The 13,562-nt window shown below is 41.8% G+C and overlaps 1 protein-coding gene across 1 annotated transcript in view; it reads right to left on the minus strand.

Moving 5' to 3' along the window:
- Nucleotides 1-4,191: 4,191 nt before the first annotated feature.
- The window catches only part of LOC135529080 (uncharacterized), a 93,244-nt gene continuing 83,873 nt past the window's right edge, over nucleotides 4,192-13,562 (minus strand). The window contains exons 21-27 of the mRNA XM_064957991.1: nucleotides 12,707-12,877; nucleotides 11,951-12,128; nucleotides 10,528-10,644; nucleotides 10,075-10,347; nucleotides 6,679-6,932; nucleotides 6,261-6,311; nucleotides 4,192-6,052 (exon numbers count right to left, since the gene is read on the minus strand). Of these exons, the coding sequence (XP_064814063.1) occupies nucleotides 6,273-6,311; nucleotides 6,679-6,932; nucleotides 10,075-10,347; nucleotides 10,528-10,644; nucleotides 11,951-12,128; nucleotides 12,707-12,877 (1,032 nt within the window). The 3' untranslated portion in view covers nucleotides 4,192-6,052; nucleotides 6,261-6,272. The remainder of the gene's footprint in view (nucleotides 6,053-6,260; nucleotides 6,312-6,678; nucleotides 6,933-10,074; nucleotides 10,348-10,527; nucleotides 10,645-11,950; nucleotides 12,129-12,706; nucleotides 12,878-13,562) is intronic.

A 13,562-nucleotide genomic window follows, 5' to 3' on the forward strand; every position in this document is an offset into this window, starting at 1 on the left:
AGATCTCTGCAGTTCATCCAGAGTGATCATGGGCCTCTTGGCTGCATCTCTGATCAGTCTTCTCCTTGTATGAGCTGAAAGTTTAGAAGGACGGCCAGGTCTTGGTAGATTTGCAGTGGTCTGATACTCCTTCCATTTCAATATTATCGCTTGCACAGTGCTCCTTGGGATGTTTAAAGCTTGGGAAATATTTTTGTATCCAAATCCGGCTTTAAACTTCTTCACAACAGTATCTCGGACCTGCCTGGTGTGTTCCTTGTTCTTCATGATGCTCTCTGCGCTTTTAATGGACCTCTGAGACTATCACAGTGCAGGTGCATTTATACGGAGACTTGATTACACACAGGTGGATTGTATTTATCATCGTTAGTCATTTTAGGTCAACATTGGATCATTCAGAGATCCTCACTGAACTTCTGGAGAGAGTTTGCTGCACTGAAAGTAAATGGGCTGAATAATTTTGCACGCCCAATTGTTCAGTTTTTGATTTGTTAAAAAAGTTTGAAATATCCAATAAATGTCGTTCCACTTCATGATTGTGTCCCACTTGTTGTTGATTCTTCACAAAAAAAATACAGTTTTATATCTTTATGTTTGAAGCCTGAAATGTGGCAAAAGGTCGCAAAGTTCAAGGGGGGCGAATACTTTCGCAAGGCACTGATACCATCTACTGCATTTTGCCTATGCCGTTCTGTACCATCACTCATTCATATATCTTTATGTACATATTCTTTATTCCTTTACACTTGTGTGTATAAGGTAGTCGTTTTGGAATTGTTAGGTTAGAGTACTCTTTGGTTATTACTGCATTGTCGGAACTAGAAGCACAAGCATTTCGCTACACTCGCATTAACATCTGCTAACCATGTGTATGTGACAAATACATTTGATTTAATTTGCTTGGGGTTGAGGGCTGACGTTCCCATGAGAACTGCACCTGCTTTGCGGAAAAGTGTCTGGTCATTTCATTCACCAGTCGGTCAATGATAGGGAAGAACAAGGAGTGCGTAGATGTGAGAAGGAATTATAGCTAGACTAATCAAAGTGATCATGTTGTTTGTATGTGGCTGCTTTGAAAGTGGACTTTTCGTGTGTGTCACAACTGTCAATTGTGTGTCACAATTGTTTCACCTGTCCTTATTCTTGTCTCCACCCCCCTCCAGGTGTCGCCCATCTTCCCCATTATCTCCTGTGCATTTATACCTGTGTTTTATGTTTGTCTGTTGCCAGTTCATCTTGTCTAATAAAGTCTACCAGCGTGTTTTTCATACTCCGGTTTTCTTGAGCCCTGTTTTCTAGTTATCCCGGTTTTTATCATTCTGCCCCCTTACCCTGCCATTCTGTACCTTTTGACACTGCCCTGGATTACTGACCTCTGCCTGCCCTGACCCTGAGCCTGCCTGCTGCTCTGCCCTGGACTACCGTCCTCTGCTTACCCTTGATCTGTCGTTGGTATGCCCCGTAAAATACACATCTGTTATTCGAACTGTCTACATCTGGGTCTTATCCTGAGTTGGGATAGTGTTGTCAGTGATGTATTCATTCCACCGATTCTATTGAAATATATTCAACGGAGGCAAATTGAAAGAAACTGAGATAAACATACTTGAATTTGTTTTCAACTGTTGGACTAATGATTACAACCTAGATCAGCTAGATGCAGGCATGTGTTACTTTCGTTCACCTTGATTACTTACATTTCTCTCGACCTGTGCACGTACAATGTAAACTTTCATTCATATAGGCCAGGTTGTAGCAACCTCATGAAATGGGTAAAGGGAAATTGTTTGTATCATGTAGACGCCTACACCTATCAATGGTACATGGAAAATGATTGACAGTCATCCAATATGCTGTAATGGAAATAAGGCCATGCTCATTAAAAAAAAATGTGTGTCCTCCCTAATCTTAAACAGCACCAACCGCCACTGTTAAAAATACTATATACATTTTACAGAAACAGTATATTTTACATTAGTTATTTTTTATTTGTTTTTATTCCCAACATTCAGCTACCCTAAACCCCTCCCATCTATCTCTGAAAACCATCCAGTTTTGAATTCGAATTGCCATATATTTTTTTCTACTGTGCTGCAATGTTTCACAAAAGTTCTGAACCTTTATATTCTCATAGTTCTACAGATTGTAAATTAAAGATGAACATTTTTACTGAGTATTAGTATATTATTGATCGATTGAGCAGTGCCATTTGCAGAGTCAGTTCCAGGTAAATGTTGCAATTCTTCAGCCATTCCTGAATGGCGACCAAAACAAATGATCTATCGATTCTGTCTCTTCGTAGTAAAATCTGCAAAGCTGGGATGGTTGTATCCCCCATATACAGTGCATTTGGAAAGTATTCAGACCCTTGACATTTTGTTACGTTTTAGCTTTATTCTAAAAATGTATTAAATTGTTTTTTTCCCTCATCAATCTACACACAATACACCATAATGCCTGTATTTGGGGAGTTTCTGCAGATCCTCTCAAGAGCTGTCAGGTTGGATGGGGAGCATCGCTGCACAGCTATTTTCAGGTTGATGAACTGATATACAAAACAACATCAGATTCAAAACTCAGTTTTTCAGTTTAAATGATTGTACAAAGTTATTGCAACAAATAGAATGTTATGTACAGTGCATTCGGAAAGTATTCAGACCCCTTGACTTTTTCCATATTTTGTTATGTTACAGCCTTATTCTAGAACGGATTAAGTAAACAAATGTCCTCATCAATCTATACACAATACCCCGTAACAACAAAGCAAAAAAAGGTTTTTAGAAATGTTTGCAAATTCATTACAGATAAAATCAGAAATACCTCATTTACATAAGTATTCAGACCCTTTGCTTTGAGCTCAGGTACATCCTGTTTCCATTGATCATCCTTGAGATGTTTCTACAACTTGATTGGTGTCAACCTGTGGTAAATTCAATTGATTGGACATGATTTGGAAGGGCACACACCTGTCTATATAAGGTCCCACAGTTGACAGTGCATGTCAGAGCAAAAACCAAACCATGAGGTTGAAGGAATTCTATGTAGAGCTCCCGAGACAGGATTGTGTCGAGGCACAGATCTGGGCAAGGGTACCAAAACATGTCTGCAGCATTAAAGGTCCCCAAAAACACAGTGGCCTCCATGATTCTTAAATGGAAGTAGTTTGGAACCAACAGGTCTGGAACCTTCCTAGACCTGGCCGCCTGGCCAAATGGCGCAATCAGGGGAGAAGGGCCTTGGTCAGGGAGGTGACCAAGAACTCGATGGTCACTATGACAGAGTTCCAGAGTTCCTCTGTGGAGATGGGATAACCTTCCATGAGGACAACCATCTCTGCAGCACTCCACCAATCAGGACTTTATTGTAGTGGTCAGACAGAGGCCATTCCTCAGTAAAAAGCACATGACAGCCCACTTGAAGTTTGCCAAAAGGCCCCAAAAGACTCTCAAACCATGAGAAACAAGATTCTCTGGTCTGTTGAAACCAAGATTGAACTCTTTGTCCTGAAAGCCAAGAGTCACATCTGAACGAAACCTGGCACCATTCCTTCGGTGAAGCATGGTGGTGGCAGTACCATGCTGTGGGGATGTTTTTCAGCAGTATGGACTGGGAGACTAGTCAGGATTGAGGGAAAGATGAACTGAGAAAAGTACAGAGAGATCCTTGATGGAAACCTTCTCCAGAGCACTCAGGACCTCAGACTGGGGTGAAGGTTCATCTTCCAACAGGACAACGACCCTAAGCACACAACCAAGACAACGCAAGAGTGGCAAAGGTGCTTCAACAAAGATGCTTCAACAAAGTACCGGGTAAAGGGTCTGAGTACTTATGTAAATTAAATATTTCAGTTTATATTTATTTATACATTTGCAAAAAATGGTAAAAACGTATTTTTGCTTTGTCATTATGGGGTATTGTGCGTTGATTGACGAGGGGAAAATAACAATTGAATACATTTTAGAATAAGGCTGTAACGTAACAAAATGTGGAAAAAGTCAAGGGGTATGAATACTTTCCAAAGGCACTGTAATTTCTATGACATCAACTTTTTCTTCATAAACTACCTATTTGATGGATAATTCTTTTAAAATGTTGGGCACCATATCACAAATCAATTTCCGTTTGGAATTAAATAAAATATTTTTTATTTTATCAAAGTAAAGAAAAATACAAACACACAAAGGCTAAATATTTTGAGCAGTTTCATAATTTAATACATAAAATTGAGCTAACAACATGGAAATAAGAGTAAAAAGATGTTAATGTTGAGGAATCAAAGTGAGAAATGTTCATTAGTCTCGGACACCATTATGAACCTGTCACGAGACTAGCCATACTGTCATAACAGTTCAATACTGTGCTTATAACTGTACTAATAAAATCCAATAAAACACATTACAAGCAAGCACCAGTTAACGTTAATTTAATTGAGTTGAGAAGCCCTATTCAACATGAGATTTAAAAATCATGGACAGATCTTGTCATGGCTCTCCTACTGACTGGAAGGCATGGAACCAATTTATGGTTCTGCTGTTAAAAGATGTTTGGTCTTGCACATTTGATACAACAATGTGGGTCAATCAAATAGCTTTTACTAGTTTGCAAGTTTGGGCTATTGTAATATTGTTATTGCACATGACGCACCATACCTCGGGTGGTCTGGTCTAAAGCATGGCAGGTGTAAATGTAATGTCATGCCAGAACTGCATATTTCATGTAATAAGAGCATATGTAAAAAAATAAATAAACATCTATACTGAACAAAAATATAAACGCAACATGCAACATTTTCAACGAGTTACAGTTCATATAAAGAAATCAGTCAATTGAAATAAATTGATTCGGCCCTAATCTATGGATTTCACATGACTGAGCAAGGGCCTACCCTTGGGTGTGCCTGGGAGGGCATAAGACCACCCACATGGGAGCCAGGCCCAATCCACTGGGGAGCTGGCCCAGCCAATCAGAATGGGCTTTTCCCCACAAAAGGGCTTTATTATACACAGAAATACTCCTCAGCTGTCCGGGTGATTGGCCTCAGACGATACCCCAGGTGAAGAAGCCGGATGTGGAGGTCCTGGGCTGTAAGTGGTTACACGTGGTCTGCGGTTGTGATGCCAGTTGGACCTCCTGCCAAATACTCTATAACGATTTTGGAGGCGGCTTATGGTAGGGAAATTCTCTGGCATCAGCTCTGGTGGACTTTCCTGCAGTCAGCATGCCAATTGGACGCTCCCCCAAAACTTGAGACATCAGTGGCATTGTGGTGTGTGACAAAACAGCACATTTTAGAGTGGCATTTTATTGTCCCCAGCATAAGGTGCACCTGTGTAATGATACTTCTGTTTAATCAGCGTCTTGATATCACACACACACACACACCTGTCAGGTGGATGGATTATCTTGGAAAATGAAAAATGCTCACTAATAGGGATGTAAACACATTTGTGCACAAAATACGAGAGAAATAAACTTTGCGTGTATGGAAATCTGTGATCTTTTTACTTCAGCTGACGAAACATGGGACCAACACTTCACACATTGCGTTCATATTTTTTTTCAGTATTCATAAAAAGACAGTTGAAGTTGATTTATTGATTGATTCACCACTGTATTTATGAAAATGTTACCCGCACAGTTTACTGAGATCATTGTGTGCCATTGGTTTAGCTTGGCAGAAAACATGCTCTAGCCTGGCATGACATTCACACCTGCCGCTCCAGATCAGAGAACGCTCAAGGACAGGTATGATGGTTGCATCACGTGCAACAATTTCTTTGTGACATTTTGCAATTCACTATAACCTGTTGAAGCTAAGATAACACTAAGGTTAATTACATGTTGAATGTACTTGTCTTACACAACACAAACACAATTCAGACGCGGATGTTTAAATTGCAAAACAATATAAGAACATATGTGAAATACAGTACATTTTAGTGGTCAGATAAAAAAAGAATAGAAAAAGTAGAGTACAGTAACTGTCATATAATAGTCCCCTTTATACAGTGACACAGTTCATGGTGTCCTTCTGTTGTCGATAGGTCCAATTCTGTGAGGAGAGACAATATAGGATTGTATTTGGATAACCTAGGGAAAATGACTGAAAACTTGAAACATCCATGTGTAAAATACATTACATACAGTAAATAGTTACATAAAAAAAATATTTCCACATGTTTGTTTTGTAACTCCCCAGACATAAATACAGGCAAACTATAGATGGTGAATTGTGACCTCATTATTACAGACAAACTTACCAAACTCAGAGCTCAAACCTCAGTTGACTTTCCAATGGCCACATTTTGAACCTGTGGTGGAAAAAAAAAAAAAAAAATAAAACATCACTTCCTGTTGTATAGCTTACCAGATCACAAAGAGGTGAATTTTCACTTAGGCTCCCATTGACATCAGTGTATGACCTTTTTTTTTTACTATTGATATTTTTTGTAATTTTTAGGCTTTATTCAAACAGTGCAGAAGTAGATGGTGATGCAGGAGGTAAGGCCGGGCCTGGTCTTCGTTGGGGAGGCATACCTGCGATAGTGCCAGCCGTGTTTCCACTATACCACGGGCTCTACACCACCCCAATGTATGACTAGGTTGATTTAGAATTCACCCTAATAGTATTATAATCCTTGTGAAGTTGTACAACTCATGGTTAGGCTCAACCCACACCTTAGGTGGATCCTTAGTCATGGTTGGTGGTCTGTGTGGGAGCAGGGGCGTGGTGGTTCCCTCTGTGGACCGGGTGGGACTCTTGGCCTTGTGGAGGTTGGCTTCGGGTCTGCCGGCTAGCACCTCCTTCAGGCCGACAACGGAGGCGCACACAGGGGAGGCGTCCTCCGCCTCTCTGCCAATTGCGGAGTGACAGCTGTGGCTGGAGCTGCTGAAACCGCTCACGCTCTCCCCTGAAGACTCGGAGCTGTTCACTGGAATAGGAAGGGGAACCCGTAAGACTTGTCCACATTCAAGCTGAAAGGAGTGCTCGGAGAAAGGAGTGCTCGGAGAAAGGAGTGCTCGGAGAAAGGAGTGCTCGGAGAAAGGAGTGCTCGGAGAAAGGAGTGCTCGGAGAAAGGAGTGCTCGGAGAAAGGAGTGCTCGGAGAAAGGAGTGCTCAGAGAAAGGAGTGCTCAGAGAAAGGAGTGCTCAGAGAAAGGAGTGCTCAGAGAAAGGAGTGCTCAGAGAAAGGAGTGCTCAGAGAAAGGAGTGCTCAGAGAAAGGAGTGCTCAGAGAAAGGAGTGCTCAGAGGACTGTTGATTTAGGATCAGGTCCCACCTCTTATTCATTGTGACTCAAAAGGTCCAAACTAATCCGAGATCAGCACTCCTACATTACTAGACGCTTAGGAAATATGGGCTCAGGGTTTTTAAATGACTGATCCTTTATACATTGTCTTTAGTTCAATCATAAATGAGATGAAATAGATCCTCTGTCATATCATTAAAGCGTTCCCACATGTAATTAGTTATCTGCCTGGCAGTGAGACTCAAGTTTGGGAAAGCACATTTTCACCATAAAAATTCCCCTTTATAATAAAGTATTCCATTCATCATTGCGTTTGCAGACTTATGTAAGATAGGCTACTATTGCTAATGTGATGAGTAAATTGGAAGGTCATAATTTAAGATAATAACATAACTCAATCCCTATTTGCAGAAAAGACCGCAGCGAATAGTGGAGTGGTCCTAGGCTAGGCTATAACAGATACTGTACGTTTCTTTCCTTTCTTTGCATGAAAAAAAAAAGTGTCCTTTTCTAAACACATTTCATACTATTTACATGACTGGAGACAGTAGATTGTTTTTCTGCCTTTATAGCTACCATTTGGAAGGGAGCAAAATAGCCCGGCTCATTTTCTTTTGTGGATTTGAATTCAACATGAAATCAACAAATAAACAGGTCACCATGTTATTGGATTTACAGGGCCAGATTAATGCAGGGGCTTACCACGGCTGAAGAACCTGGTCCCAGACCCATGGAGGGGGGGGGGGGGGGTGAGGGGGGCTCCCTCTCTCACCTACTGTCTCGACCTCTGAATGCTCAGCTATGAGAAGCCAACAGACATTTACTCCTGAGGTGGTGAACCTGCTGCACCCTGTATAACCACTGTGACTATTATTTGACCCTGCTGATCATCTGTGAATGCTTGAACATCTTGAAGAATGATCTCGTCATGTACTCTTATAATCTCCAACGGCACAGCCAGAAGAGGACTGGCCACCTAGGTTCCTGCCTTTCTAGGGAGTTTTCTAGCCACTATTCATCGTTGGCTCTTTGGGTTTTAGGCTGGGTTTCTGTATAGGCACTTCGTGACATCTGCTGATTGGAATTGTATTTATTTGTTTACAGAGAATTATGGTGTGACAGGAGATTGGGGATCTGTGATTACTTAATCTGGCCCTGTGGATTTAAGTAAAACATTTTGGGGGGAAAAAAATCCTACATTTATTTATGTTGAGTTTCAGCAAATCCAATCAGTTTTTCACATTGATTCAATGTCATCAGCTATGAATCAATGTGAATCAATGATATTGAATCACCAGATATTACTTTGCCCAGTGGGTTGTGTGCATGATTTATTCTATGAAGTAAATTATCCCATGTCAGTTTTTGATTCCCAAATGGTGGGTTGGGTTTGGGACCAAGTGGTGGGCCATCATGACAGCGTGGCCACGCACGCCTCCAACTCAATCATCTAGTTTGCAGACGATACAACAGTAGAAGGCTTGATTACCAACAATGACGAGACAGCCTACAGGGAGGTGGTGAGGGCTCTGGAAGTGTGGTGCCAGGATAATATCCTCTCACTCAACATCAACAAAACATAGGAGATGATCGTGGACTTCAGGAAACAGCAGAGGGAGCACACCCTTATCCACATCGATAGAACAGCAGTGGAGAAGGTGAAAAGCTTCACGTTCCTCGGTGTACACATCACTGATCATCTGAAATGGTCCACCCACACAGACAGTGTAGTGAAGAAGGCACAACAGCACCTCTTGAACCTTAGGATGCTGCAGAAATTTGACTTGGCACCAAAAACCCTCAAACTTTTATAGATGCACAATTGAGAGCATCCTGTCGGGCTGTATCACCGCCTGGTACGGCAACTGCACCTCCCATAACCGCAGGGCTCTCCAGAGGGTGGTGCAGTCTGCCCAACGCATCAAAGGGGGCAAACTACCTGCCCTTCAGGACACCTATACCGCCTGATATCACAGGAAGGCCAAAAAGATCATCAAGGACATCAACCACACGAGCCACTGCCTGTTCACATCGCTATCATCCAGAAGGCGAGGTCAGTACAGGTGCATCAAAGCTGGGACCGAGAGACTGAAAAATTGCTTCTATCTCAAGGCAATCAGACTGTTAAATAGCCACCACTAACACATTAGAGGCTGCTGCCTATATACATAGACTTGAAATAACTGGCCACTTTAACAATGGAACACTAGTCACTTTAATAAAGTTTACATATTTTGCATTATCCATCTCATACAGTATGTATATACTGTATCTTAGTCTATGCAGAACATTGCTCGTCCACGTATTTATATATTCTTGATTCCATTCCTTTACTTAGATTTGTGTGTATTGTTGTGAAATTGTTAGATATTACTGTACTGTTGGAGCTAGAAACACAAGCATTTCGATACACCCGCAATAACATCTGCAAAACATGTGTATGTGACCAGTAACATTTGATTTGATCATGGCTGCTTAAGTTTGGGCGGTGGTATGAGATTAGGTCCTCTCTAGAAATAGATCACTCTCTCTTCATTTTTGGGGTCACAGAAAAATCCCCACTATTTTTGGTGGCTGGGTCACTAATAGCACAAACATTTCTGAGAACCAGCTAGCCTCTCTCAACAGTAGCTGTGTCTTACAACAAATAGGAATCATAGGAAGAGAGTCTGACCCTGTAAACAGTATTTGGACAAGGAGACAGCAATTCATGCTTTGCATTTGTTTAACTGGCTACTGTCAAAACCAAATGCAAACTTCTCCCCAATTTAGCATGTTTTAATGTATATTCCCCAAATGAGCTACCCTTCACATTATATCCACTCACTCAGATTCTGACTTCCGCTCTCCTGGTCTATGTCATCCTCCTCCTGGACCCCAGGGGGTGGGGAGTAGCCCCCGTGACCCCCTGCCCCCCTCCGCTTCGGGCCACACTGGTACCCCTCCACGGTGGATGACATGGACGACCCTCTCCCAGAGGAAGAAGAGGAGTGGCTGCCGGAAGACGATGAACAGCTCCCCGAGCCAATGGAGTTAGGCCGCAGCACAGGACACCCGCCCTGCGAGCTACACGTCCCCGAGGAGGCCAACGCCTTGGATTCTGGGAGGGTCAGATGAAATCAAATTGTATAAGACGGGACATGAATGAGACAAAAATAGAAATTCCGAAGGAGGATCAACCAGGACCTCGGAAAAACATATTTATGATGGTGTTAATTTATTACTAAGAAGAACCATTCCAATTACATTCTAATTGAAATATTCTATTATGGGTGTGTACCTCTTCCCATCAGAGCACAATTGACTGCCCTGTCATTGATGGCCGCATCGCTAGGCTGGATGTCCATGAAGGGCTTGTTCCCGATACCCATGAACACCCTCTCCTGCATACGAATCTCTAGAATATAGCAAACAAAATACCGTTTAAACATTGACCTATTTTGAGAAATGAGCTGGCAGATATACATTTGTCTTGGAGCAAGTCACAACATGTTACCATGGACAGAGGGAAGTGGAAGGATCTAATTTTGGCCTTACATTACAAGGGAATGAAAAGGATTAAAATTGACATATAAGGGTAGGACCACACAACAAAACTCAAACATTGACCCAAGAAATACTATGGCTGTGTACTAGTCTCATTCTAAGATGTGTATTTGAACAGTACATCAGGTAGAGTGCTTTAATTTACTACTTTTTTGCTAGAGCTTCCCGTCATGACCCTCGCTGCTTCTACTTAAAATCCAGGTTAATATTACTGGCAAGGCGAGCTGCATGCCAGAAGCCTGACCTTTTTTATTTTTATTACCTCTATTCCTTCATGACCACCTGACCAAATTATCACATTTGAAAGTGTTGGATTGGTGTACATCATATTGCACTCACCCATCAATTCCATTCACATCAGTGGGAATGCGGGAAAGAGAATGGCATACTACATGACTGCGAGAAACCAATAAAACCAAAATCTTAATTTGATCACTCGATTGTTGGTTAAAATGTTCCTGCACCACATGATTGAGCTTCAAGATGTACATATATTCACTGAAAACATGCATTAACACACGGTTATATTAACCCTATTGGACTTTTCATGTAAACTCATTTTGGCCAGCTAATAGCCTAACCAACAATCAAGCAACATTATGGACTAAACGTTAAAATCTCGTTGCTGCAGGATCATTTTGCAGTGACAATACAGGTCAAATTAAGATCCAACATCTTTACTACTACTACATACTTCACTTCTGGCACATAAATGTATGACAGTTCTGAAAATGTTACTACAGGTGTAGGATCTTATTGTGACCAGTATTGTAGCAGCAAAATCATTCTGCAGAAACAGGAATTTATAATTTAGTCCATAATGTTTTTTTTTTATCAGTGGTAAGGCTATTAGCTGGCCAAAATTAGGCTACATGAAAAGGGGAATACTGTTCATATAACCGTGTGTTGTTCTATTTATTTCAGTGTGTTTATATGAATCATGAATCTACATTTCCTTCAGTACAGGAAAATTCTCAGCAAAAAAAAGTATGATCCAATTAAGATCCTACATTTGTAGCTTTCAAATCCTTGCTTCCTCTGTCCTTCTTTCCTCAATTCCCAATTGACGTTTAGTAATGTTTTCCGTCACAGACCAGATCACCTGAGGACTCTTTATGGTGATTCTGAGAGACCTGATTGGCTGGGTGACCTCTGACCTCTATTGTGTACAGCCTGCTCCCAGAGGATGCGCTCAAGGTCTTTGGTCCAGGCATCCTTCACCTCACTGTTCCCGGCCTGCAGCGTGTACGTGTCCTGGGACTTCCTCCTTCGGAACCAGATCTCAAAGCACAGCCCGCTGTCCCCCGAGTTATGGGTCATCCCAATGTCAGAGGTCTGTCAAAATAGACATGGCTTTTACTTAAATACAATGTTATGAAGACTATAAGAGCCTACACTTTACGGATATTACAGTGTACAACTTCGTCTTAATTTCTGCTTAGAAATTAATCACCCTAGACCACGTGTCAAACTCATTCCACAGAGGGCCGAGTGTCTGTAATTGATTGATGAATTAAGGTCACTAATTAGTAAAGAACTCCCCTCATCTGGTTGTCTAGGTCTTATTTGAAAGGAAAAACCCAAAACTCGCAGACACAAGGCCCTCCATGGAATGAGTATGAAACCCCTGCCCTAGACAGACGAGGTCATCTGCAGTGCACGGTTCCCTTCTCCATTTTAAAGTAGGGGTATGTGTTAATGTATCATATACAGTTCAGCTAAGCAATAGAGGAAGTGAAACATTAGGAGTGTAGCTAGGTCAAATGGGACATTCCATATAATGCTCTTTCGTGTCACACAAGGCCTTTTTATAACTTAAACATGTGTTTCAATGAAAGCCAAGGGAAGTGGCTTTAGCAAAATATTCATATTGGGGTATATTGTGCTGTGTTGTATATTGACTGTCTCCTCACCTTAAATGACTGTTTGTAGACATAAGTGTCATTGCCCACATCAGTCCACTTGGTCTTGCTGAAGAGGACGAGGTCCTGGAAGAGGAAGATGTGGCGGAAACATTTCTTCTTCCTGAAGGACACCAGGAACTCGTCCTGACGAATCAGCTGCCCCTGCTCCTTCAGGTTGACCTAGAGGCAAAGAAAGATGACATTGAGGGCAGACTGTATTCTGCCAGGATATTTCTAAGGTAAGAAACCATTTCTAGTACCTTGACATTTGACATTATACTGTATTCACCCCCTGATAGGAACAAACTAGCATGTTTTGTAGGTTCCCGAACAACCTCACACATGTGGTAGATAGCTATTTTGGTCAGGTGGGTAAATCATTATGCCAAAGTGATTTTCACCTGAAAAAAAAGGTTGATGACCCCTGCACTATACTGTATGACCACAAGGTCAGTTGCCAATGCACAGTAGACCAGAGCCAAGTGGTGCCTTGAAGTTCAGAGATAACAGGTGCGGTCAACTGCATGGGCAGTATACAGGTCTAAAAGGAGTGAAAGGTTTAAACAAGCTTGTTATCTTACAAAAAATGTATGCAACCAAACTACCTCACAAACTCATCATCTCTCTCAGAATGATCTTCTTGGCCCTAACCAATCAGGCTTCAAGGCAGGTCACTCAAATGAGACTGCTCTTCTCTGTGTCAGAGAGGCTCTCCGCACTGGCAAAGCTGACTGTCTCTCTCCTCTGTTCTCATCCTCCAAGCTCAATCCACCGCCTTAGACACTGTGAGCCATCAGATCCTCCTCTCCACCCTCTCAGGGCTGGGCGTCTCAGGCTCTGCACACTCTCTGATATCATCTGTAAT

Source organism: Oncorhynchus masou, chromosome 5, assembly GCF_036934945.1.
Source record: "Oncorhynchus masou masou isolate Uvic2021 chromosome 5, UVic_Omas_1.1, whole genome shotgun sequence".
Taxonomy (NCBI): Eukaryota; Metazoa; Chordata; class Actinopteri; order Salmoniformes; family Salmonidae; genus Oncorhynchus; species Oncorhynchus masou.